Below are 23989 nucleotides of genomic sequence, written 5' to 3'. Positions count from 1 at the left end.
ATACATTTCCCATTCCTACCTTTCCTCTTGTCCGCTATACCAAATGACATGTCATCCAGGCACTGAGGTTACACACAACCAAGCTATTTTGAAAGGAAGGAACATTTTTTGTAAACTGGGCTTAAAGAAATCTGAATGAGAGAGGCATGCACAAAGCCCAGCAATTTGTCCAATATGTACAGAGGATTTTCAGTTGCCATGGGGTATGGATTTAGATATAAAAGCTGTTATTCTGGGATGGTTTCCATAACACAATGCATTTGTATTGGATAATCAGAATGCTGTAAAATAACTACTTCCACAGATCAGTGGAAGATAAGGGGGACAGTAAGAGATAATGTTATGAAGTTAGATTTTTAGGCAACATTATAAGGTACAATAGGAATGATTACCAATGTTAAATGCACTTTGACACTAATCCAGTTTTCTCATTCAAAAATTAATCTAAAATTAACATTTGTTTTCTGTTACTTGTTATCCAAATCTTTCTGGATTTATTTATTTTTTAAAATCCAATTGTTGAAAATTAGGTTAATTCAATGCATGGATCCCCTGGGACAGAAATTACAACTTTTGAAAAACGTAGTGGTAGAATGAGCTAAAACATCTACACTAACTGCCAATCAGTTACAGAACCATATTCAAGGTACTAATATTAGCATTTACAATTCTAAACAATTTAGGCCACTTAACCATTTTGCTTTTGTTAAAACAACTGTATGAACATGTCTGTCAGCTGTTCAAGACAGTCCAGAGAGAAAGCTAAAGCCATGCGCACTACTACATTTATTGCAAGGTTTATTTATTCATTTATTATTTATTAGTTTAATTTATATGCCGCCTTTCTCCAGAGACTCAGGGCGGCTTACAATACATTTAAAAAAAACCGTTATAAAAACGTTTAAAAATTAAAATATTAAAACCCATTCATACTATTTATGGCCGGATGTCATAAGATCGCAACAGCAAGATCAACAGCCCCAGGCCTGCTGGAAAAGCCAGGTCTTCACAGCTTTTCAGAAGGCCAATAGGGTGGGGGTGGTCCGGACCTCAGGAGGTAACTGGTTCCAGAGAGCTGGGGCAACCACAGAGAAGGCCCCGTGGGCCCACCAGCCAGCATTGTTTAGCTGACGGGACTCGGGGGAGACCAACTCTGTGGGATCTTACCGGTCGCTGGGAGCTATGTGGTAGAAGGTGGTCTCGAAAATAGTTTACAGTAAAACTGAAAGCACTTCTCCGCACCCTTGTCTTTGCCTTCCAATAAACTAGGGAAGGTCCCTTCTGAGACACTCTATTCACCCCTTTCCTACTGTGGGCTGAGACATCTTTTATTGACCATTGTCCTGGCTGAAGCTCCTCTTCTATCTCCCAGCCCATTACAATATCCATGAAACTTTCAGAAGTTTGTTTTGAAGAGGCCTTTTAAAAATATATCTGATCTGCCCTCTTTTCTGGTCCTATTCTACTGGCCACAATTTAGAGTATGAGTGAGGATGCCTTCTCCACGGTAACATCTATCCTGTGGAATAATCCTAGCCATGTTCATGGGTCTATTCAGTCCATTCCCCGCACACCTTTGCTCTTTCCTCCACCGGCTTCAAATGATTGCCTGGCTCTTCTATAAAGTAATCTGCTGTTTATAAAACAAACTTTTAAAATCTGCACTAATGAATATAGTTTATCCAAGTCATGGTTTTTAAAACTGGCCCAAATCCTATGCACATACCAGTACTGGCATAAGTATTCTTTATGCTAGATCAAGGTAATTGGAAGAAAAAAAATACCCAAGGTTGTTGGCACTAACCAATTACTATTAGGAAAAACTGTGCAGCCAACTCTTGAGATATACCGTGAACTCAGAAGGTCACTGTGTCTTTGTCAAAGGAGACAGACCTTTCCCCTCTCAGGCATGTAAATGTGTGGAGTTGAAGAAAAATAAATAACCTCCAGTTCTCAAATGAACACTGCAATTACTTAGAAGCTGGCAATTTAGAGTCCACATAATAGGCATGTACATCCTCCCTCTAATTGAACTGAATAAAACCATATGTGCGAGAGACAAGCATGTGTTTTCATAACCCTTTGTGCTTTCAAAACCCACATTCATAAAAATCGCAAAAATAACACAGAAATGAAACAACGTTGTCTATGGAGGAAGACTTGATCCATTCATCAAGCTACTGTCAACTATGAGAAGTAAATTTCCACTATTAATAAGGTGTGCATTTTTCTGCTGAGTGGCAATACTGTCCCCATGTGAAATATGTAGGATTAAATATGTCATCAGGTATTTCATGATTATTTCCAGCATATTAAAATATTGAGCAGGAGAGACATATTTGATCCAAACTTGTGTATTATAGGTTTCCCAACAAATACAAGAACTATGAGGTGAAAAACGGGGGGGGGGGGGGGAGGAGGAACCTTTCTCTCATTTATGGCACTGTAATTTTCTGCAGTCAGAGAAGAATAAACTAGTTAGAAACAGAAGACCACCAGTGATTTTATCAAAAATGCCAATTGGTCAGAAGCAGTTCCATTTTCTGTTCCAAATTTCCTTCAATAAATCCATCTAAAGTAGAAAATATCTACATTTATGGCCAACAATATCTATATTTATGGCTAACTGGAAGCTCCTTATAGTCTTTTTGCATGAACGGAAAAAATGTCCTTGTGACTTGTGGTTTATAATTAGGAAAAAAAAGATAGAAAAAAGTGAGCTTCTTTATAATCGTAGGGTAAGAGAGAATTTGATAATGGTACTTATATTCCTACAACAAAAATCAGAAGCTTCTTTTTTCCTCTTTTTATTGTTTCATAATAAGACCTTCCCTTATTTTCGGGAAGGTCTTATTATTTTGGGGCGCATGGAACAAGATGGGGCTCCTATAGCTATCTTACCTGATTTCCAACTCTGCAATTAAATATTTTCGGAGAGGGCTTATTTTTGGGGGGAGGCTTATTTTAGCGCATGCACTCAAAAGCCCAATGGGGCTTATTATCAGGCGATGTCTTATTTTTGGGGAAACAGGGTACTAGTTTGTTAATTTTTATGTTCCTTGTAAAACCTTTAATAAAATTTATTTTGAAAAGCAACCCATCTAAAGCAGAGACAGGGAGTGGGACCATACTTCTCTAACCTTCTGAATTGTTGTTGTTGTTTTTTTTTAAAAAAAAATATAAATGGGAAAATAAAATTCATTAAAGCAAAATGTACCATAGAGTTTAGAAATATCCTTATTTGCAAAAATTTACATATACTCTTTTAGAATAAGAAGTGTGTCTAACAATGGTTTGTGCCTACAAACAACCAAACCAATTTATTTTTCTGATCATCTTTCAAGATTTATAGTTAATTCAGAGCTTGTGATGAGTTTTTAACCAAGTCATTGAACTGAACAAAGATATGGCATATTGATGTATAAGTGATAAAAAGCAACAAGTTCTCATTTTCTATATTTTCTCATTCCACTGCATACTGTATTTTATGTTCCCAAATGGGGTATATATATACATTTCATTATTGCTCAGTGACTCAGCATTTAAGAACACTTAGCAACTGGCTTCAGTTATACAGAGTGAGGAAAGTTTAGAGAAAGTTTCTTGCTCTTAAACACTCTTTTTACAACACCAGCTGTTTAAATAGCAGCAGGCAAATATGAAAACCCAGAGAATATTTTAAATTACTCTCCAGCATCCAATTTGTTGACTTTTTGAGCAGACATAGCTACTGCTCTTCCATCATATTTGACCTCCTTTGTGCATCACTTCCTATACTTCAGCCCAGTAATATATATTGTATTTTATTATATACTGTATTAACAAAACCACATAATATACTAAACTTCTAGAATTGGTAGGAACATTTTATAGACGAGAATACACATCAATTTTCAAATTCTACACAATATTGCTAAACCAAGAAATTAACATTTGCAAAAAAAATAATGAAGCAAATTAAGCATAGTGATATGCTTGCATGTAGTTGTGGGTTTATTATTAACCACATATTTTACTTGTCTAAAGTAAATTATTTTGTAGAAGAAAACACTCTCGCAAGACAAAGTTACATATTAAAACTGTTACACTCTACACTTCCCTATTTTTATTATAGTTCCCAAGTAATTGCTTCATGTTACACATCTCTTCCTAACACGAGCCACATTTATTATAGTTTTGGGGGATGTTTTTAGACAAGAGAAACATGTGCTATACAAGTTCATTTATTCTGATCTGAGGATGAATGGAGGGCTTAAAAAAAACATCCAGCATAATAATTTGTTTTGACAGGAACCTGAACTATAACTAGTATGTCAGGACTTGAGCAGCCAATAAATTTGGGATATGCTCCATAGTGCATACGTCCTTCAAAAGCTTTCTTTCTGGCAGTGCATTTTAGCAAATGTAGCATGCATAGCATTTGTTGGTTACAAGTACAGCAACAAGTTAACAGCTAGTATTATTTATTCTATTCAATAATTGCTCTTATGGGTACAAAGAATAGTTGCATGAAGGAGGCACTGTTCTATCTATTCATGATCCTTTCAGCTTTTTCCACTCAAAGCAGAAGTGACAGCTCCCTCCCCCTCCCATTTTTTTCTTTCTCACTAAATCAACTGATGAAGCTGAAGGACTGAAAGATTTAATAAGTGGACCACCACTAGCCCTAAGGTTACAACCCTTCTCCCCTTTTTATCTGATTTTGAGATTTCTCCAGAAATCTGATCATGCATTGATGAAAATCAGCAGCAGTGATTTTCCATTATTCCCCATCATTCTAAAAAAAGGAAACTCATAAAAATAATAGTCTCACAAAAAGATGACTTGGTAATAACAGACTCACAAAAAGATAACTACAGCAAAAGTAGAAAACAACAAAAATAGAAAAATAGAAAATCCTTTCTTAAAAATCCTTGACATTCTTGTGCCCAATTTGCATCACTAATATCCCTGCTGTCCCAAATCTTAACTGGAACAGAAGATGCCTTCCTCTTCTTCAGGAGAGCTGCAGAACTGCCAGGGAAACATCATTTTAACTTTTTCAACCCTTTGGCCATAGTGAAGGCTTTTACTATGGTGAAGTCTTTCTATGGATGATATGATTCTACCCAGCAGAACACTCAACTGTGATGTGCAAACACATCATACCTCAGGCATGTTTTTAAATCCTGCGCAATGAATGCCTTTTTTGCATTCTAGGCAAGCGGTATATCCTTATGGTTGGACTTAATCCAACACTGAGGAATCCCTTTTCCAATCTATTTTTTCCACTCCAGATCTAAGCTATGCAAGAGGCTTTCTTTTTCTTCTTTCCTGCTGTCATTCATAATTCCTCTATAGTTTATTTCATTCCTGGCAATTGCAGATCTCCTTTCTTCATGTCTGCTCCAGTCTAGACAGAGCCACTGTTACATGCTGACTCAGTGTAGTCTGCCATCTTTTCACTGTGGGGCAGTTTGTGAGTTAACTTTTTGTGGCTTTCAAACCAACCAACCAACCAACCAACCAAAAGAAACCCACCCTGATATTTTGTTCTACTTTGCCTTTCCACTATCTAGGAGAAAAAAAAAAACTTGTTTTTTTTGGAATTACTTATTCTTTTGGGAAAATGTATTGCATTGTGTTAACAACAGGAACCTTGGTAGTACAGTAGTACTACCTGCAGTACCACTGTACAGTAGTACCATGGTCTAAAGCACCCTGTTATTAAGACCAGCTGCCTGCAATTACTGCAGGTTCGAATCTCGCCAGGCTCAAGGTTGACTCAGCCTTCCATCCTTTCTAAGGTAGGTAAATTGAGGACCCAGTTGTGGGGGCAATAAGCTGACTTTGTATACAAAAGGATGAAGGCTATTGCTGAGCACATTGTAAGCCGCCCTGAGTCTCTGGAGAAGGGCGGCATATAAATCAAATAAAAAAAACAACCAGATTTTTATCATTGACCATCCAAAAGAAAACACTGGAAGAAAAAATAAACATGTCAATAAGATTTAGATAAGCTTGGAACATGAATAGCTCAAAATGAATCCAATTTCCATTGAACAAGCTCAACAAGCCACAGCATGAAACTTGGCTATACAAAGCATAACAACATCTATAGCTATATCATCTGATTAAAAATATAAAAATATGTCTACCTAGTCTGTTCAAGGAAAAAAGAGTAATATAAATACTCAACAAAATGAGCAATGCAATAGAACATGAATCAGAACATTAACTAACTCTGAGCTAAAGAGCAGAATTAGTCTCTCTTTCCAGTATTATGAAATTTACCCTTCTCACACACCTGATAGTGAAATGTTAAAATGTCACAGTCCTACAGAAAATGTTTTCAAAGTACTTAAGATGATATCTGGCTGCTTGGAAAAAAATTAAAAATATGTCAAAATAATACCTTCACGCCAGGCTGCAACACGAGTGTAAAACACATAGTCACATTCTAGAGTCAAAGCAGCATATTTCATGATGATAGTCCTGTTGTCTCCTGTAAGTCTAAGTTGGAATGTGAATATCCCTCAATGCAAGTCATCAACATCTATATCAGTGGTTCTCAACCTGTGGGTTGCGACCCTTTTGGGGGTCAAACGACCGTTTCACAGGGGTCACCTAAGACCATCGGAAAACACATATTTTCAATGATTTTAGGAATAATTTTATGGTTGGGGTCACCACAACATGAGGAACTGTATTAAAGGGTCGCAGCATTAGGAAGGTTGAGAACCACTGATCTATATGATTTATGGTCAAGAAAGTATGTCCATTAAGCCTTCAATCTTAAAGTAGTTTCCTATTCTACACATGTTCTTTATATGAAATAAACAACTTACTTACACTTTAAGCATATTATGAAAAAAATAAAGCTTTCTCTTTAGTAGTTGTTTGCTACTTTAAAATGTACCCCAAGACTCTGGAGAGAGTAACAAATTCTCTTGGCATTGGTTCTGGAAGATTGTTTAAATGGTATTTAAATATTAATAGGCAAATTACAAGAATTTAGGCAAAAACAACACTAGATTTTTTTTCTCTTGCATTTTTAACTCTCATGTTGATTTCTGTCTTTTCTTTTCCTTACTTTATATTAGTTTGTATTAGTTTTTATCTTCCTAAAGTGTGTCTGTGGGTATGTTTCTTGCATTATTATCAAGGATGGAGATCAGACATTGTGATTGAGTTTCAATGCAAAATACATGTAAGAGTATGAAAAAAAGGTCCAAGCAAAAAACATGTGGCAAGCAAAATGTGTGTTTAAAATGCATTATCGCAGTTGAATGAAAGTCTTAAGTGCTTTTCTTTGAACAGGTTTAATGCATGTTCTGCTTTACACATTGGGGATTGAATTTCTTACTGCTTTCCAGCTCTTCACAACAAGCACTTTATAAGATCCAAGAAACAGAATATGAGCAAGACTGGGGCACAAATTCATCCCATTTTGAGAAAACTGGCTGGGGGAACAGGAGGATATAAAAATAACAGTTACTAAGTTGAATAAATTATTTTCCCCAACCTTGCTCCTCAGGCCAAGTCTGTTACCAAATGAAATGATGCCAAGAAAGCAGCATTTCCTTTTTTGCCTAAGAAAGGATTTCTCTCTGAGCTTGAAACTGGATTTCTACATTTTGCTACGTGGGTTCTGAAATTGGAATCATCAGAGTGAAAATAAATTCTTCATGACAGCCATTTAAGTGCATTTGACAAGTTACAATCCTCCCCCTCTTCCCCGCCCAGCTGCTGGTGTTTACTCTCTACCAACAATGTATGAGAATCCACAGATGCCCTCATAGCTATTTCATGTTAAGACTCTGGACTTAATGCCTCCTAAGACCTTCCCTTTTTCAAGAACAATGGCTTCTGCTTCACTTAATTTAGTTTCTACGACACCCTTGTAATTTTGAGAGCTTTAGAAACAGCTACAAATCTTTCCCTGACAGAACATAATTAAAAATCTGAGGTTCCTGAAATAAACTTTATGGAAGAAAAGAACATTGCATTTGTACATCTCCATTTCTTTTAAATTTTTCTCCCAGACACAGATAATTCCATTTTAAAAAATCCTCAAAATTTCAGAACATATTTCTCTCTGATAGGGGAGGGTGTGAGTTGCAGTTAATATTGGAAAGGTGCTTTAATCAATATCTTTTTTTTAATTACCACCATCTTTATCCCGAATATAAGTGTTTAGAAACCACAGCCTTTAACAAGTAACACTTGTTTCAGTTTGTATCTAGGTGAGCATTTGCCAACGATTTAGGTTCTACATAAATGGGGAAGCAAGAAAGGGGAAAAACAGGAATGATGAAACCTTGGATCATTATTATAAGGGAAGTGAATGGCCACAAGACTTTGGTCTCTTAAATACAAGGAGAAAATGCTTTGAAACGGCTTCTTTGACAACGCCAGAAATTAAACTCCATACAAAGGTGCTGCAAAACCAACATCTTTTAAAATCTACTTTGGCAAGATCTGGGATTCCCCTCTCTTCTGTCCTTTCAAAGGGACATCAGCACCTCATCCATTCATCGGCTGTTGGGTTTAATCTCGTTCAAACAGATGCAAGCATTTCTCAGAAAAGAAACGAAGTTCCACCTCCTTGAAATTAATTATCGTCTTATAAATCAGTCTGATAATGGAAAGTGCCTATGGGAGGGCAGGAACACTCCCGTCTTCTGTAACAGGCATATAAACCGTAATCAGTGGAAGCCTGGCACGCGTTAAGCTTAGAACTAGAACAAGTTTAGTTACCTGCAGGAAGGGGCGACTGATAGGATTCTGGCTCAGCAGGTTGGACCGGAGAGAAGAACTGGATGACTAAACCCAAGACGAGGGCGAGGGGTCCAGCGGTCTTCATCGCCATGTTCAGCATTCCGGTAAATCAGCCAGCAAAATCAGCGGCTGCGTTTCTCGTTCGCTCAAAGGGAATCCTTTCGCCTGCTTTGCTTTCCCTTTTAATGCCAAGCTCGGGAGGCTGCCATCCAAACTCCCGAAAGGAAATGGTCTCTGCAGAAAAGTTTCCCTGCGGGGGAGAGGAAGTAGGACTTGAAAATTCCAGGGCTTCCCTTGGAAAGAGTTGGGGAAGGAGGACGCCCCCCCGCCCTTCCGATGAAGTTGGTCAAACGCACGGATGGAGGGATTGCCGCTACCTTCTGCTGCTCCTCCCTTCGGTCCTGGGTCCTTGGGCAGTAGGCAAAGGGCACGCGTGAGGCTCGCTGGAGCTTTTATACGCCAGGCGGGAGTGGGAGGGGAGGGGCAGCAGGGAGACCTGAGCGAAGCGAAATCGGAGCTTCTGGAGAAGGAGCTGCCAGATTCAGCCATTGGCTCGCGGCGAGGTCGGGCGGGGAGCGTATCTTTCTTCTTGCATTCAGCCTCTTCTCTCCCCCCACCTTTTGCCCCACACCCGCCCCATTTATTTTATTTTATTATTTTATTTTTGCACTTCACAGAGCTGGTGCGAAGAGAACATCCAGCGCGGTCAAATGAGCATGTGTGAAATATGTGCACATGCTCAGTAGAGACGTGAAGCTGTCGCCCCAACTCTGAATGCTGTTCTTGATCAACGTCGAGCCGCTTTGCTTATTCCAGCGGCTTTCTTTCTTTTCCTTTCTTCAATCCCGTGCAATTGCGCGCGGAAAGAAGAAGGGTTGTTGGGACTCTTGACTTGGGCAGCCGTGGCGTGATAACAACCTACTTTTCTATTTTTGTTATTTTTTGGCAGCTTGGTTACGGCTTTGATCCAAAAAGGTGCAACAATGCAGAATGATATTGTTTCTCAACCTGAACAACTTTAAGATGAATTGACTTCAACGCCCAGAATTTGCTTTGTTCTCTTCATTAGACTAGACCTGCATGGTTCTATCAACCATTCTTCGTACAGTTTAGCCTCCAGACCAGTGGTGGGATTCAGCCAGTTCGCACCACTTCGGGAGACCCAGTTGTTAACTTTCTGAGCAGTTTGGCAAACTGGTTGTTGGAAGAAATCATTAGGGCAGAGAACCGGTTGTTAAATTGCTTGAATCCCACCACTGCTCAAGACCCTTTATCAGCTTTTTTTATTTTTATTTATTTATTAGTTTGTCAAATATGTACAAGATAGCAGGTATAAATATGAATATGGACATGAACAAAGGAAATGAATACAGATAAATGGGGACAGTAGGACAGAGACGGTAGGCACTCTGGTGCGCTTATGCACACACCCCTTTACGGACCACTTAGGAATGGGGGAAGTCAGTGGTGGGTTGCTACCGGTTCTACCTGGATCAGCATACCAGTAGCACTGGTGGGAGGCTCCGCCCACCTGTGCCAGACGCTTCTGTGCATGTGCAGAAGCTTTGCATGCACAGAAGCATCACATGCACGTGTGCACATGAGCGAACCAGTAGCGACGGGTTTTGCAACCCGCTACTGGGTAAGATCTATGGTAGACAGTTTAAGGTTGAAGCTGTGAGGGTTTGAGAATGTAACAGTGGAATCAGGTAGAGCATTCCAGGCATTGACCACTCTGTTGCTGAAGTCGTATTTTCTGCAATCCAGTTTGGAGTGGTTTACCTTGAGTTTGTATCGATTGTTTGCCCTTGTATTATTGTGTTTGAAGCTGAAGAAGTCGACGTAGCAGACAATTTTGTGTACTATGGTTAGACCAGACCGCAGGCGACGCAGTTCCAGATAGTCCAAGCCCAAATTCCAGATTGTCCAACCTTGTTTCTCTTCCCTTTACTCTTTCTACTGCCTCAGCATCTTTTTTGTATGGCGGTGGCCAAACTGGACACAATATTCCAAGTGTGGTCTCAGTCAGAGGAGTTGTTATGGCACCAAAGTAATATTTTCCGTAGCACAAGTAAAAGCTCTTTGACTGCTGCCCTCATTACATTTCATGCCAGTCTCTCTATTCTACCGCACTGTGGCAGGAACACCCCATCCTCTTCCCTTACTGGTGATCTAGGGCCTTTTAACCTAAGCTTCCAGACTGGTAACAAGCTGGACATTTTTTAAATAAATAAATTGCCAGTGGAAGTGAAAGGCTGGTTGGACTTTCCTTCCTTCGAAGCCTGAATTTTTTTCATTTTTAATTGAATCCTATAGGATAAAAAACAAATTAAAATAAAGATTGTAGGGAAATGGAGAAGGAAATTGGGGGAGAAGTGTGACACGGGGGAAGTGGGGAAAAAAGCATTAACTTCCAACGTTTTTCAGCATAGTAGGATAACAATAATAAGGTACAGCTGCAACTTTTTGCTTTTACCATTTCTATGACAACAGACTTATCAGCAAATCTGAAAATCAGACTTCATTTTGTCTTGAACACAAAGTCTAGACGTGGTTTCCAAATAGAAACAAAACTGATTCTTTGATTAAAGCAGTTAATTTGGCCATCCATTATTCCATTGTAGGGATTGTTGTATCTTTTCATTTTTGTACATAAACAATTATTGCTGCAGCCAGCATATACAATAATAAAATTCCAGATTATTTTCAAGTTCCTTGCCTAGTAGTCCTAAAACAAAAGTCTCTGGTTTCAGCTTTATATTAATTTTAAGAATCTTCTCCACTAAAATATGGCGTCAATATTTTTTTGAGAAATGGTGAAATAGTTAGGTATTTCCTTTTTTTCGTTTTGTTATTGTTAGTTGCGAAGTCGTGTCCGACCCATTTTTTCTTTTAAAACAAGGTAAAATTGGTAAGAGTTGCATCAATTTCCCCTTCAAACCACTGGTGAAATCGGAACCAGTTTACTACCAGTTCACGTGCAAGGTGCGCGCGTACAGTGCACGCCAAAAGGAGACATGCGGTAAGTAGAACAGCGTGTGATAGGTGGATGATCAGCTGTGGTGCACAATCTTTTTTTTTTTTACTTTTAAAGCATTGCTTTTAAAGCCTCTGATGATTGTGCGGCTCAGCTGGGATCGTCAGAGCCTTTTAAAAGCATTTTTTTTACAACCTCTGAAGAGGTTGTAGAAAAAATGCTTTTAAAAATTAAAAAAAAAGCCTCTGATGATCACGCAGCTCAGCTGGACATGGGGGGGGCAGGGATTTTTGCTACCGGTTCTCCGAACCACCCACTGCCATCACTACCAGATCAGGTGATCCGGTCCGAACCGGGAGCATTTCATTGCTGCTTCAAATTGACTGTTAGGAATAATGGTAAAAAGGTGGTGTTCTTTTTATTTTTACTCATTCTCCAGTGGTCACATGAGATGGGAATGTATCAAGTATGGAGAGGGAGGTCAACAGAAGATTTTTATAAATGGGAACCACATATCTGGAAAGGCCTCTCCATGACAAGGAAAGTGGGTGGTGTTTCATTTTTGGCATGGGTGGAAGGAATAAAGAAGCAGGGGACTTCTTTTGGACGGAACCCCAGACCATCACAGCAGCCAAAGTGGAGGAAGGAATTGCAGTCTGTAAAAGATTACTTAAGTAAATGGCTGCATTGAGTTTATGCATAGGAGTCTGCAGAATAGTCTCTTGTCTGTCTTCCCGAGAGTTATTCCCAAAAGATTAGCATCGAAATGGATGGTGTCATGAGAACTTTGTGGGTTCACAGCACAAAGTCCAACTGACAAACACAAAACGCTTCTTGTTTCTTCCTTGTTTGTTTGTTTTCTTCCTCTATTAGCAGAGCAAGCAAATTTATGCACTTCAGTTGATTTCCAGGCTTGGAAAATAACTCAGGCGCTGACATTCCTCTCCTGAGCTTCCTGATAAGTTACAGGGAAAGGCAATAAACAGGCCTGATTTATGTGAATTAAGCCAAGTGTTTGAGAGTTAACTCTCTGTCTACTGGAAGAGAAGAAAGAAAAGGAAGGAAGGAAGGAAGGAAGGAAGGAAGGGAGGGAGGGAGGGAGGGATATTTATAACTTTATGTTCATTCAATCATGTCCAGTTCTCAGAGACTGGACATATCCCTGACGTTTTCTTGTCAAGGTTTTTTAAATATACCACTGCTTCCTTCCTAAGAGAAAGTGACTGACACAAGGTCACCCAATTGGATTCATGCCTAAGGCAGCATTAGAATTCAAGGTTGCATTCATTGAACAACTTGTAGCAAACACAAGTTGCATCTAGTCATATGGCCAAAATTAATTGCCAGAAAACCTAGCGGGTACTCTGCTTCTCCTATAACATACTTAACTTTTCTCTAAGTATAGGAGTATAGAAGTATAGGAGGACTTACTGATTGCAGAAAATATGACTTCAGCAACAGAGTGGTCAATGCTTGGAATGCACTACCTGACTCTGTGGTTTCATCCCAAATCCCCCAAAATTTTAACCTAAGACTGTCTATTGTTGACTTCCCCCATTCCTAAGAGGTCTGTAAGGGGCGTGCATAAGAGCACCATGTGCCTACCGTCCCTGTCCTAATGTTTCCTCTATTTGTATCTATTTTATGTATTCAGTTCTTACTTATACTTGAATATATTACCTAATATGTTCTTGACAAATAAATAAAATTAAAATAAAATAAAATATCTAGCCCTTCTGCGAGCTATATTAAATGCCAATAGAGGAAGATTCTTTACCTGGAGAGTAAGACCCATCTGAGTCTGGACACATAGAAACAACAGAGCTTGTATATAAAAATAATGATAGGACATAGATAGATGATAGGCAGATACTGTAGATGATAGATAGATAGATAGATAGATAGATAGATAGATAGATAGATAGATAGATAGATAGGCAGACAGGGATGGATGGATGGGTGGATAGGTGGGTAGGTGGGTGGATGGGTGGATGGATGGATGATAGAGATGATAAAATAAATGAGCATCTAATTTGCCTACTAGAGTTCTTTCTTCTTTATTTATGTAAGAAGCACCTTCAAATTATTGACATATAACATTCAATGCTGAGAAAGTAAAATAGATACAAAATAGATCATAGAGCATGGGTAACAAGTATATAAAATAAATAGAATTAAAATTAAATGACATTCGCCCACATTGATAGCATGTTCTCTTGCCAGCATGAGGTCTTCCTCCATATACATTGAAGGACATTGTATGCACTGTAGCATATGTGAGTTGGAATGTTGTTCCCTTTTTACACCCTGTAATCCTTTAATTCAGGATATAGTTGGGCATACACAGTATCTTCTATAGGGAAGCCCATTGCTCTTTGATCTTCATACCCAGAGTATTCTGTAATTTGATACATAAAGCTGTAATCATACTAACCTTTATGCTCCCTTTATCCATTTAATGTTCCTACACCTCCTTTTAGATTTTTAAGACATTTGTTTTGATAAATAAAACAATTTGTTTTATATTTTTAACTTTTTAAAAAATTACTAATACCTTAGATTTTTATGTACCTTTTATACTTTTTAGTTTTACTGTATCCCATCCTTATATTGGTCTGTTTATTGTAATAAAGATTTTATTTATTGAATATTAAAAAAAGAAAGAACTCATAGTCTTCCAGTTGGTAGCCTGATGCCTTAATCACTACACCAAACTGGCTTTTACCTCTCATCTATAACTATATAGATTTATAGTTCTATTTCTATAGAAACTATTTCTATAGTTTCATATTTCTATTTCTGTACTCTGTATTTCTTACTTAAGAGTCAAGGGATAATTACATTGTCTACTTCCCACCCCACCCCCCACCCCCCGGTGTATTTTTCCTGAACAAATATGATCTCTGCACTCTGCCTTTACTTTCCAATGCTAATCAACTGCAACAGTTAGAGTTGTTCCTCATAGTGGTCTTCAGTGGGTCTTCTCTAATTTAATTTAATTTAATTAATCATAAATCTATGCTGCCCAACTGCCAAGGGACTCTAAAACCCCACTTCAAGAGTCTTGCCCAAGCTTACCTGGAAAGAGCTACATTGTCTTCAATAACTAACACTGTCTATAATCCATTTTGATCAGTTTAACCACCATCACCACCATCTCTTAGCTGTAAAAGAAAACCAAGCCATTAAAGAATACAGTGGCTGGACATCATCAAAGCTGATACCAACTCAAAGAAATAGTGCAAGATTAGACATGCTGGAGAGTCCTGTCCCTTAGAAAGAGTTGGACACAACTGAATGGATAACATCATCATTACCACCACCTCTTCCTTCTTGTTCCTTTTATTATTATTCTCCTTCTTGCCAAGTTCTTCCACCTCGGATCAGAACAAAGCATCCCGTTTTGTTTCCACCTTGAATTAAAACTTTTTAACAAAACCCTTTAAATTGAAATATATGTCCTTGTATACCATTTATCTAAGCACAAATAGCCATCATGAAACAGACTAGAAAATAATACGATCACTCTTCTCATAAAAGGAGCTTTAAAATGTGTTAAAAAGCTGACAAGTTGCCGAAGAAATGAGAAGGTGGATTATTTAAGGACAGGAATAACACAAGTTTGAAGAAAGTTACATAACCCTCTCCCAATCCTTCCCTTTCTCCCTCCTTCCTTCACACAAATTTACATTGTTTAAAATAAAGAGCATTTTAGAGTGAACTCAAGCAGCTGAAGAGAAAACATACTTCCCAGGAAGTTGAGCACATTCTTCTTTCAGTATGCTATATTTGAGTAAATTGTTACAAAGCTCGTTCTAGTTAAGCATCTCAAAATTCTTATCTTAAACATGCTCATTCAAAAATAACTCCTACAAAATTGAATGTGCTCAACTTCCTGGGAAGTATGCTTAGTTTTGAAGCACCTGAATAAGGAATGGTTAAGTTAGCTCTACTGTTATCTGAACCTATAATTCTGAAAAAAATGTGGAGATTCTATAATAGAGACTTAGACCACCAAAGTAGTCCACAGGAAACTAGAAATTTAGATTAATCTGGATGATTAAGTCTTGTACAACTGTGAACTGTTTATTTCAAATATAACTGTTCCAAACACATTCCCTATGCACATTCATTAGGGGAAAAATCTTAGCAAAAAACTCATTTCTATATAGATTTCATTGCTTGCAAATTTCAAGTAATTCCTCTTTTCAATGAACTAAAAATTGACATATGAAGCAAAGGCTTTCTTCCTAAGGCATGTTCACTTAAGGAAGTTTACAAAGAAAAGGTTTTTGTCACATCATATCCCTTGTATCCACTGGAGAATTGATTGATGCTCTTGAATGATGGGGAAAATGATGCATGCAGGGGCCACTGGGGAAGTATTACCCTAAATCAAATTTCAGTCCATTCAATTTTCTTCTATTTCCTTCTACCAGTAAAACTTGCTTTTAATAGCCGTGTCCTCCTCTCTTACAAGATATCAGCAAAAGGCAGCATCTTCTTTCCTTTTACAAAAAAGCTTTTGTGTAGTGCCTAATTTCACTGTGAGAAATGAAAAGATAGGGTGAGAAATATACTCTTTATTGTTGCTACCTGATTTTTAAGAGGCGTCAGCAGGAAGTATAGACATAAATAATATTTTGTTTTATTTTATTGAATTTTTATAGCCGTTCAACACAACCAAGTGATTATGGATGGCTTACAATTCTAAAATTATAAAAAAAATAAAAAATATTAAAACTGTAAAAAACATCCACAAAATAAGATGCATCTGACCATAAGACACGCTCCTGTTTTCAGCCTCTGTGTGCCCCATTTTTGGCTGCTGTGCTTCCCATTTTTGGCCTCCAGCAACCCATTTCTGGCCTCTGCATTCCCATTTTCAGCCTCCGTGAAACTGAAGGCCGAAAATGGGACACACAGAGGCCAAAAATGGGGCACAAGGAGGCTGAAATGGGCCACATGGGACCCAAAAATGGGGCACACAGAGGCCAAAAATGTGGTGTATGAAGGCTGAAAATGGCTGAAGGGTAAGAGCTGGTGGGTAGGCAGGGATTCACTCCATAAGATGCACAGACATGTCCACTCACTTTTGGGAGACAAAAAAAGTTCGTCTTATGGAGTGAAAAATGCAGTAAATGCAAACAGCATCTGGGATGATTAATCAACTAACAGTAAACTCAAGCAATGGGACCATTAACACATTCCAAGTCCCAGGCCAGGTACACAGACAGGTTTTTAAAACCTTGCAAAATGCCATCAGAGTTGGGGCCATTCTAAACTCTGATGTGAGAATATTCCAGAAGGCATAGGCTACAACAGAAAAAGCCCATCTTCTAGTTACCACCAGTTGACATCCTATGGCTGACAGTATCTGCAATATGGCCAATGAGTTGGATCGACAAATTTATGTTGGAGAATAGGCACTGGAAAATAGAAAATCTAGGAGAAGTTCAGGGAACGTATTATCTGGAGCCTCCTTAATTCTGGCAATACCATTATGTGTACCATTCAGAATTCTATATTATAGTTATTATAATTATAGTTAATGGCAATAAAAAAGTAATAATCCAGAGAAATCCCCATTTGATTAAAGAAGAAAATATACTGGAAACCAAAGAAGTTTATTTGCTTCTGGAGGCATAGAAAAATAATTTAAAATACTATTTTAAGTAACAGATGACTCATTCTGACTAGAAAACATCTGTTTCAAATGCAAAATGGCCTGTTTCCTGAAGTGTTTTGGGGTTCCCAATGTGAGATACACTATAAACAAGACTGAAACACATCTAAAACGAATGAACCATGCGACTTCATATGTAAAACAGCTGTTTCTTACTTTACATGATTCTAATTACTAATAATTTAAATTTGACCTGTGAACATCCGAATTTGCTTCCATGATTTCTGTGGGTTCTGAAATAGCAGAGAAAGGTCACTCTTATGTAATTTCTACATCTATGAAAGTTATTTGAAGTGGTACCAAACAAAATAAATAAATAAATAAAATGAATAGGTCTCAGTGAAATGATTGCAGAAGCATATTCATTTCCCCTCACTAGAGTTAGAAAGGTTCCTTTCTTCCCATTTCTCCTTAAGCGCAAATGTTAAACTTATAGGTAGTCCTCGACTTACAACAGTTCATTTAGTGACCATTCAAAGTTACAATTGCACTGAAAAAAGTGATATAACCCATTTTTCACATTAATGGCTATTGTAATATCCCATGGTCCCGTGATCAAAATTCAGACACTTGGCAACTGACTCATATATATGATGATTGCCATGTCCCAGGGTCATGTGATTCCCTTTTGCAACCTTCTGACAAACAAAGTCAAAGGGGAAGCTAGATTCACTTAACAACCATCTAACACTAACATAACATTTTCTGTAACAACTGTGGCAAGAAAGGGGCAAAAATCACATTAGAACTGTCCTGCTTAGCAACAGAAATTTTGGGCTCAATTGTGGTCATAAGTCAAAGACTACCTGTATACAGGTAGGCAAAATGGGAAAGAGCAAATAACTCCGGGGGTGCTAACAGGTCAAGAGAGAGATACAAAAAGAAATCCAGTTGTAGTTTTGGAGATTAAACAGTACAAAAAATCTTATAACACTTGACAACACATTAATATAATGTAAAAAATTGAAAAGTTAAAAGTAAGCTGACTCAGGATGGTGACTCAAATACTGGGTGACTGGAAGACAAATCTTTTTCTTTTATGTACATTGAGAGCACATATACCAATATATGCTCTCCTTCCTTGTGTGTCCAATCACACTTGGCCAATAAAAATTGACTATTAAACAAATCAATCAAGAACCATATTCCATTCTGGCATGCCATTGGTGGGGTAGGGGAATTGTCCTTCCTTTTTACAGTTGGAAGTGGTGCACATTTTACTCTCTTATGCATCTTTTGTATCAAAATATGGAACTCAAAAGTGTAAATTAAATGAGATGACTTTGAACTGGCCAGTTCCCTACCTCAATGGGTTCCTGCTTGCCATTGGATATTCAGTTTGTGACATTCATGTTATGGAATGGATAACAGCTATTTTAGATAATGGAGCCCATAAAGAATTAAATCTAAGGGAAATTGCCCAAAGTTTATAATATCATGGAGAAGGAAATCTCTATGCTGATAGCCTCAGCCTTAGATTGGCCGGCAAAATTTTAAGGGATAAAATTCACTTCAGTAGAAATCTCTGTTCCAGAGTCTGGGACAGTCTTGTTATTTGTCTTTCTTACAAACTAAGACTTTCCATTAATGAACAAAATAAGATAATCTTGATAATTTGATTTATCAAAATATGAACTGGATCAACAATGTTCAATGTATGCCTAAGGTTTTGAAGCAATTCATCAAAGATTGATCAATAAGATTAGTAATCATAGTGATGCTTCACAGAGAAAAATGTATTATATAGCAAAGTTGGAAGAGTTATGATTACCAGGAATTATTATCAAGATATTGCTATTTTGTTAATTAAGCCATAATGATTTCATAGAACACCATATAAAATGTGGTATTCATAGAACATTAGGATATAAATCATGGTTTCAAATCTTAATGGTTAGATTAACAAAATACACTAAGCTTGATGACTAAATGTGGACTAAGTGTGTTTTATGAACCAACAATTCTTTCCATTCAAATATGGCCAGAAAATTAAGGATATTTTTCCACAGTTGGTCCTAACTCTGTAGTTCTAGACATTTAACCATTAGTGCAGTAATTCAGAGATAATACCTAATCGCTATCATAATGAATAGTTTAAAGAGAGGGAGCAAAATCACAACACTGAAGTCATTCAAACAGCATCTGTGTAAAATTCAACATTCTGATTGAATACTGATGTTAAAATAGTAGGAATATGAAGAGGAGAAACACAGAACTACAGGAAAGCATGTCTCCTGAAGTCACACTACTTCATTTTAGAGCTATGAAAATTATTTGAACAGATGGAAAATCCAACGTATCTGGAAGAAGTCAACAGGTCTGTGGTGTCTGCAGTGAATCATTCTTTATTCATGTCTACCAGTAGTATTTATAAAATAAAAGAGGTCATTATTTTCATTCTTTATTCCATCCCAATTTTTCTGCATTTTACTTATCCTTTTTTCCCACCACACTACCATGCCTGAGTCCAATGGAGTTTATCCTCAGCAAGGATATGTAGCAATATGTGGCCTAGTTGATTTAATAAATTTTGATGTTGTATTTTAGTCACATCAAAGATCCACCTTTAAGGAAAAACTGTTTTTAATATTGGTTGCGGGGCAGGCGGGGGGAGGCATTGGAAAAGAAAAGAAAAATAGCAGGGGAGGTGAGAGGCAGGATATTTATTTGAATGACAGTTTAACATATGCTTGTTAGGTCAGTTAACAAGACTTTATTCTGGGGAAACAAAAAGCAATGTACAGATATTTTAAATAAATATTAATAAATGTATAAATTAATTTTTCACATGCCAGAACTGACACTGAACAGTATATGTTTCATCTGAAATTCTAAACTAGATTTCATAGGGATGTGTATTGCAATCTATTTCAATAAAAATGTATAATTCTTCATCATCAACAACAAAAAGAATTAAAATGGTAGAGTATTTTTTCTTTTTCCTAGATTCATTGGGATATGGGGAATTCTTGAGGATTATTCAAATTTTTAAAATTATGGTAGTTTAAACTTTTTTTTTCAAATGGACTATAGCAAATATTAAAAATAACTGATATGTATGATATTCTCAACTCAAAACTCAAGACTAAAAATCCAAAGGCATATCAGGAAAAAATAGATTTAAGAGAGGAATTATAGTTTAGTAAAATAGGAGCTTTATAGAGGATCCGGAAATCTTAATATCTTAAAGTCCTGTTCTTGAAATATCTAGCCTCAAACATACCAGTCTGAGTTGGAAGCCACAATATAGAAAACTCTGATTGCACCTTTGTTAAACCTGAACATTAAGTACTGAGATTACACTTCCATAAAAATGAAGTGCTAGACTGCTCATTTTAAAACTCAATTATAAGCTACTAACGTAATTGTAACCTTGCTTTCTAGAAATAGATTCATGTTTGTTATGTTCTTTTGATTCTAAACTTCAATTAATCTCTTCACTGATGCTTAGGGATATTGGTATAAATTATGATTTATTGGAAGAGTGTCTAAAATAATATATAGAGTGCATTCAGAATCTTTTATAGCCCACTGCTGACTTTAAATGTTTATGTTTCCTGCAGAGATTTAATCCTCAACCCATGATACAACCTAGGAGTTAACTTGGATTTCACTATTTAAGTGTAAGCTGAAGCTGAAAGATGATTATTTGGTTTTTTCCATTTAATATTTGATTGTGTATTTTGGCAGTACAGAGCTTCTCCCCAAACATTTTTAGAAACAGTTGACTTGCAATCTGATTAGTAGCCAAATTAAGTCAAAAATGATTCAATTCAAAGACTCTACCAGCAAAGCTTCTTTAAAAAAGAACTTTAACTCAAGGAATTCCAGCTATAATTGATACTCAGGGATCAAAAGATGAATGGTATTGATTTGCAATCACATCAAGAATGCAACTGAAATACTGTTATGGCATAATCATCAGTCCTGAAATTTCATGGGCAGATTTTGTTTCTTCACTGTTTTCTAGAACCAATGTCGTACAATCCTGAGACTAAAAAGAAGACAGCATGATTTTTTTCCCCTGGTTACAAAAATGCATCTTAAACAGTTAAGACTTTTCTCTTGACTAAAATGCACCCCACCCAGTGCAGTCCCTAAATTCCTGTGAACTTGATCTACATTCTAATGAGAGAAAAAATAGTATCTAAATTTATGATGGGGGTAGATATATGTCTTGTTGTTATTGTTATAGCTATGTACTCTTATTACATTGTTGAACATTTTGGGAAAAACAACATCCATAGGGAATTTAGAAAGTATCAAAATTGTATGGAAAGCACTGTTAGGAGTTATAGGCATGACAAGAAAGCAATAGATTTGAAATGATAGAAAATACTTGTAGCTAGGATTTTAGATTTTGGCAGTGATTTGCTCTCCAAGCTTGCCATTTAGCTCCTGAATATTTTATAGTCTAGTATAATGGTAATAAAATGTTTGGGAGCTAAATGGCAAGAAATTAAAAATTTGGCAAACCACCACCAAAAAGCAAAAGATTATTTATTTTCCTTATTAAATCACTTTGGGAGTGTTTATTATTCTGGGGGGTGAGAAATCCTTCAGTCTGAGATGACATTTTAAGAAAAAGTCTTTCTTCTTTAGCTTTGGGGTGCAGATATCATATTTCTGCTGTTTTGCAAAATTGTACTGGGACCATTTCATTGTTCCTGACAGAACAGGGTTAACCAAAATGCCAAGTTGGATACTCCACAGAGTCATATGCTTTGACTTGGCTGATAGTTTAGGAAACATATTAGTGTTGTAGATTTCTGCTGAGTGACATATATCTGTACTCTTTTTCCTTTACTAATGAAAATAAAAGCCATTGCAAAACATGAATAGCTAACCCAAATTGGACTCCCTGTCTTGAACATTCCAGGGAAGTTATAACTTTCTTCTGTCCCACAGTGCTGTCAATGTCATGCTTCATGTTTATAATTACCCCAAATATGAAAACCTTTACAAGAATGTACTGTATGTAATTTAATATCTCTTTAATTTTTACATTCATTTTTCTAAATGGCATTTTGCTTTGCTGGAAAAAAGAATCTAGCTTCCCCCTGCAAATTACAGTTCGCTTAAATATCCAAGGGTCTATAGTAGTCATTAGCATCTTCTTGCCTATTAAATTTGGTATAGATAGTTGTTTACGATAGCAAAACTAATTATGGACTTCCTCACTGTACTTACTCTGTATTCAAAACAGACTACCTGAACGGTTCAAGAAAAATCTGCAGTTCATGATCCACTAACCTCTAAAAGATTAGTTGGATTTATTTTAGGAAGTTGTATTAAATCAGTTCCTGTGGTTATAACCTTGGTTATAATTTAGCAAAGCCTATTGAATGAATTCATCAAATTATTTGTTCTGTTTCTCTCTCTCTCTTCAATAAACTAACATGGCTAACAGTCAAAAATGTATATAAAAGGTGTAAAAAAAGGGTATCATGGAGATATTTATGTAGGTTCTACCTTTATGGCTTAGTTCACACATAGCACTGTCATAGTATAGTTATGATATATAAATATGATATATAAACAAGGTCAGTGTTACAAGTTTCTGGAACATCTGGCTAATAAAAGTGCATCAAACTGTTTGAGAAATATTTATCACTAGAAAAAATCAGAACAAAAATAAATGGATAAATTAATAATTATTGTGGCTACTACATAATATGAGAGCAAGTGTTTAAGGGCAGACTGAGACAGTTTGAGAAGGCTTTAATCTGTTAAAATTAATATTTTAATAATTTGCAGCCAATTTACAGTCAAAATGTCAGCCTTGGAAACTTGAAGAATTATTTGTAAACATACATTGTGCGCTGTCACTGAAACATATGCTATCCAACCTCTTTTAACCACCTTGGCTAGCTTTCTTTCAACCAGTTTGCCTTGTTTGCTTTGAGCAGACTTGGACTGAATTTTTTTTTATTTTTTTATTTTTTTTTTAATTTCATCAAGCATGTATTTTATGACAGAAACGAGTGTAAACATAATTATAAATACATGAAAAGGATACAAATAAAAGAAAACATTAGGACAGGGACGGTAGGCACGTCGTGTGCTTATGCACGCCCCTTATGAATTGCTTCATAGTTCAAAAGGAAAAATGATGTTTTACAAATCTGTGATTTTCAGCCAAGCTTTCAGAGGTTCAGTATTTCCCCTCTTCTACACAATCAGGCATATGACATCTCAACTAGAATAGCCTCTTTCATACAACCAAATCAATATCTTATTTAAAAGCTTGTGCTACTGGCAGCCAAGGAAAAGATGTAAATTACAGTTATAAATCACTTAGCTTCTTCCTATTATTATTATTATTATTATTATTATTATTATTATTATTATTATTATTATTAATAATAATAATAATAACAATAAAAATTATAATTATAAATCCAGAAAAAGAGCTTATTATAAATTATTCAATGCACCATTATGAGTTTAGTCAGACATTACTAAAGTAGGATAAAATACTTGCCTTAGTTTTGAAGTGAAATGTACAATGAAAGACATTTCTCCAATTATTTAGGAAAAAAAGATGGTTCAATGTTTTTTCAGTT

The 23989-nt window shown here is 36.6% G+C and overlaps 1 protein-coding gene across 1 annotated transcript in view; it reads right to left on the bottom strand.

Annotated features, from left to right (window-relative positions):
• Positions 1-9061, bottom strand: part of PLOD2 (procollagen-lysine,2-oxoglutarate 5-dioxygenase 2) — a 65204-nt gene extending 56143 nt beyond the window's left edge. Inside the window, exon 1 of the mRNA XM_070946370.1 lies at positions 8740-9061. Within this exon, the coding sequence (XP_070802471.1) occupies positions 8740-8860 (121 nt within the window). The 5' untranslated portion in view covers positions 8861-9061. The remainder of the gene's footprint in view (positions 1-8739) is intronic.
• Positions 9062-23989: the final 14928 nt, after the last annotated feature.

This window comes from Pituophis catenifer, unplaced genomic scaffold (genome assembly GCF_029215685.1).
Source record: "Pituophis catenifer annectens isolate HBS135680 unplaced genomic scaffold, rPitCat1.0.hap2 SCAF_6, whole genome shotgun sequence".
Taxonomy (NCBI): Eukaryota; Metazoa; Chordata; class Lepidosauria; order Squamata; family Colubridae; genus Pituophis; species Pituophis catenifer.
This window is presented reverse-complemented; position numbering and strand designations above follow the sequence as displayed.